The sequence below is a fragment of the Mastomys coucha genome, unplaced genomic scaffold, assembly GCF_008632895.1.
Source record: "Mastomys coucha isolate ucsf_1 unplaced genomic scaffold, UCSF_Mcou_1 pScaffold21, whole genome shotgun sequence".
Classification (NCBI taxonomy): Eukaryota; Metazoa; Chordata; class Mammalia; order Rodentia; family Muridae; genus Mastomys; species Mastomys coucha.
In genome coordinates, this window is record NW_022196904.1 from 93,187,120 (window position 1) to 93,190,585 (window position 3,466).

A 3,466-nucleotide genomic window follows, 5' to 3' on the forward strand; every position below is an offset into this window, starting at 1 on the left:
GTGCTGTTCTGCAGCTCACTATGTAGGACAGGCTGGGTTTGAACCCACCTAACGTTAATTTGCATTTTTCTAGCTGTTGGAGTAAAAAGTATGAACTAGTAGACCTTGAGCTAGGGTAGAAAGTCTATATTTTCTTTTCATTATTGTAATCTGCTCATATATATATTTTAAATTTCTGTATATTAGAAGCTCTGAAGTTCTGTGATCACAGGCTATCGCATATTTAGTTATTTTATATAACATAAAGAAACAAAAATAGATTCCATAGTAAAAAGAATTTTGTGAGAGAAGTAGTTATTCTATATAGAACTGAATTCTGATGCACAAGTTTGTTCTCATGGAGAACTCAGTATGTCTATGTCCAATGAGTCGTTAGTGTAATAGACAAAATCGCGCGTTCAATTGGAGGACTAATGAACAGATGAATGGATAAAAATTATATGATCAGCACACATATTAAAATATTAGGCATTTAAAAGCAAAACACATTGTCATCTGGTAACTTTTCTGAATTCAGAGAATTTGTTATATGCACTCAGCTGGAAACTGAAGAAAAAAGCCGACTTAATGATGTTATTGAAATATGTGTCACAGAAATATATTGTGTCTCACAACTGTAAATATTATAATAGGGTTACCAGGGGCTGGAGGCACAGAAAAATGATCAGAGTCATTATTCAAGAGATACAATTTCAGAATTATGAAGTGCATAGGCTATAGTTCTGTTCATTAGCTCATTTTAGATATAGATGCACAATTCTATGTATTATGAATGTTTTCAATTATAATTAGAATAACACATAGGAAAAGAAGCAATGAAAGTATTATGAAGAATTTCTAGAACCAGCAAGGTCTACAAGATGATAATTCAGATAAAAGGAACATTCCTACAGAGTTATTCATTATCAGACTATGACTTTGAAATGAATTATTCAAAAAATGTGATAGAGATCAAATACTACAAATTTGCTACCCCCATAGATAAAGAAGAGACACCTTTCCTATCAGTAATTGGGAGACAATGTCAGGGAAAATTCTCTGAGTTCTTAGATGACACCTCCACCAACAGTGTCCCGGTCCACTAGACTCAGAGGCAGTAACAGTAAGGTCTCAAATTATGAGAGGGAGAAGTGAACTCTACTAATTTCAAATTCTGGACAAGTAACTAACTTAATGGCTGAAAACGTGCTTCACATATGCTCAGCAGTAGAGCAGGGTAGTAATACTCATGAGGCAGGAGATAGTCTTTCCAAGGTTTAGCTTCAGTTCTGATAAGTTATTGATGAACCAGTTAAAATAGTTTCCCCTTGGCATTCATGCAGGCAATAATCCCTCCTGCCTCTGTAACTGATCCAGGATAGATTTCAGGTAGAGCTCACTGTCATCACCAGGAAGACCACAGCAGCAGAGAGGGAGGACAATGGCTTCCTGTCCGCTGACTGTCAGACACTGAGACCTCCTGCAGTCTTACCTGAAGCCTTTCCATGGTTGAGAGCTCCAACTGATGCTGCATATATGAGATGAGTTCTCTCACCGACTGCCTCTGCTGCACCAGCTCATTTTCAGACTCTTCTAGCCTTTTCACAACATCTTCCTTCTCTTTCTTCAGCTTCCACAGCTTTTCATTCACCATGGAGTCCAGCAGCTCTCTCAGTCCTTTATACTCTACCTGAATATATTCTACATCCTTCTGTATTTTGTTCTTCAAGGGTAAGAAAAGGGAGAGGAATTCAGTCTGTCAAAATGGGCCTCAGTGATAGGGAAATACTGTTCTGGATGGGGTGCTCTCACGGGGACTTGGGCTTAGGAAAAGGAAGGGAATCTTAGGGAACCATGTGTCTTCTTTTAATGTTTGTTCACAACATTTCAAAACAAAAACGTAAGGTCACCTTTACCAAGGCCACCTGAGCCTAAATGGGATGTGGCTCTTTTTTTATTCAGCTGCCTAAGATACTTGTGCCTGCCTGCATATTCCTCATTTCATCTCTGAACCCCTGAGGAAGCTCAACTCCAGGAATAGAACTGTGGCCTGTTCCCAAGCATCTTCCCCAAATTCTGAGTTTCCGAAGGCACCACAGGAGTAGGACTCAGCAGCCATCCTGTCCAAGCACCCTCCATGTTGTCAGCTCCTCACAGAGCCCAGCTCATGTGTGATACACTGACTCTGCATCTCCAACTCTAGGGGAACTAGTAAGGAGAAGAAATCAGGGCCTCTTGGCCTCATCAGCTCCCAGAAAGTAAGACCTCAGGAGCTTCTTTCCCAGGTCCCTCCTGGGCATCAGGTTGACTCCCTTAGCAAGGGTCCCCACTTGCCTCCCAGTCAGTTCTTTGCTGTTGAAGGTCATTCCACCATTCAGCACACCTTCTCTCCTTTTCCTTCAGATTTTGCAGAGCTGCATGCAGCTTCTCCTGTGAGAAAGGAATTGTAGCAGAGTCAAGTTGTGTGATTAGTAGGACTGCTGTTCCTAAGCAAAGGCCAAGAAACTCTTGTGAGAAGACAGGAAGCCTCGTACTGTTCTCTTTTTAAAAACTTATGTCAATATTTAAGTACATAAAGTATGTAAATTTTAAGTCTATGTCTCAATTGATTCTGGTATTATATGCACACAAACCCCATAAATGAAACACAGGTATCTCTCTTAGTCAATCATCTCACCAAGTAAAATTCTGTTACTTTGAATCCAGCATCAGAGAACTGAGAGTGTTTTTTAAATTTTCTCATCTTTCATGAAAGTATACAGTTTTATCATATGCCCCTACATTGTTTCATTTGACACCTGCACATTTTTCAAAAAACTTGATCATGTTGTATAGCCCTGGCTGGCCTGGAATTTTGGTGTAGACAAGCATACTCCTGAAATTCAGAGAACCTTCAAAATCAGCAGCCAGATCTCTGGGACTGAAGCTTACACTATAAGACTAACCACATGAAAATTATCTTTCCTTTTCAGTTTTTTAATTGCATATTTTTTTAATTAAGAACTTTTTCTTCCACTAAAAATAGATTTTCAATCAATAGTTTTAAAGCATCATTAAAACACATTCTCTTTCTTTCTTCCTTTCTTTCTTTCTATTTTCTTCTTCTTTTACATATATGAGTGCTTTACTTTCTTGTTTGCCTGCATGACAGAAGAGGGCATCAGATCCCATAACAGATGGTTGTGAGCCATCATGTGGTTGCTGAGAATTTAATTTTGGACCTCTGCAAGAGCAGCCAGTACTCTTAACTGCTTAACCATTTCTCTAGCCACATACAATATATTCTGATTATGGTTTTCCCAAAACCTCTCCTCCTGTCCAGATTCACATCCTTTCTCTCTTTTGTTAGGAATCAAAGTGGCATGTAAGGAACAGTAACAGAGTAAAGAAAGAACACAAGAAGTGCATATAGACACAGAGACACACATGTTCCCCCCTCATGGGAATCCCATAACGACTAGAGCTTTATATATTAAAGATTTAACAT

General features: G+C 38.9%; 1 protein-coding gene across 1 annotated transcript in view; it reads right to left on the reverse strand.

The window, feature by feature from the left end:
- Nucleotides 1-398: 398 nt before the first annotated feature.
- The window catches only part of LOC116101324 (tripartite motif-containing protein 30A-like), an 18,720-nt gene continuing 15,652 nt past the window's right edge, over nucleotides 399-3,466 (reverse strand). The window contains exons 3-4 of the mRNA XM_031384914.1: nucleotides 1,472-1,702; nucleotides 399-410 (exon numbers count right to left, since the gene is read on the reverse strand). Of these exons, the coding sequence (XP_031240774.1) occupies nucleotides 399-410; nucleotides 1,472-1,702 (243 nt within the window). The remainder of the gene's footprint in view (nucleotides 411-1,471; nucleotides 1,703-3,466) is intronic.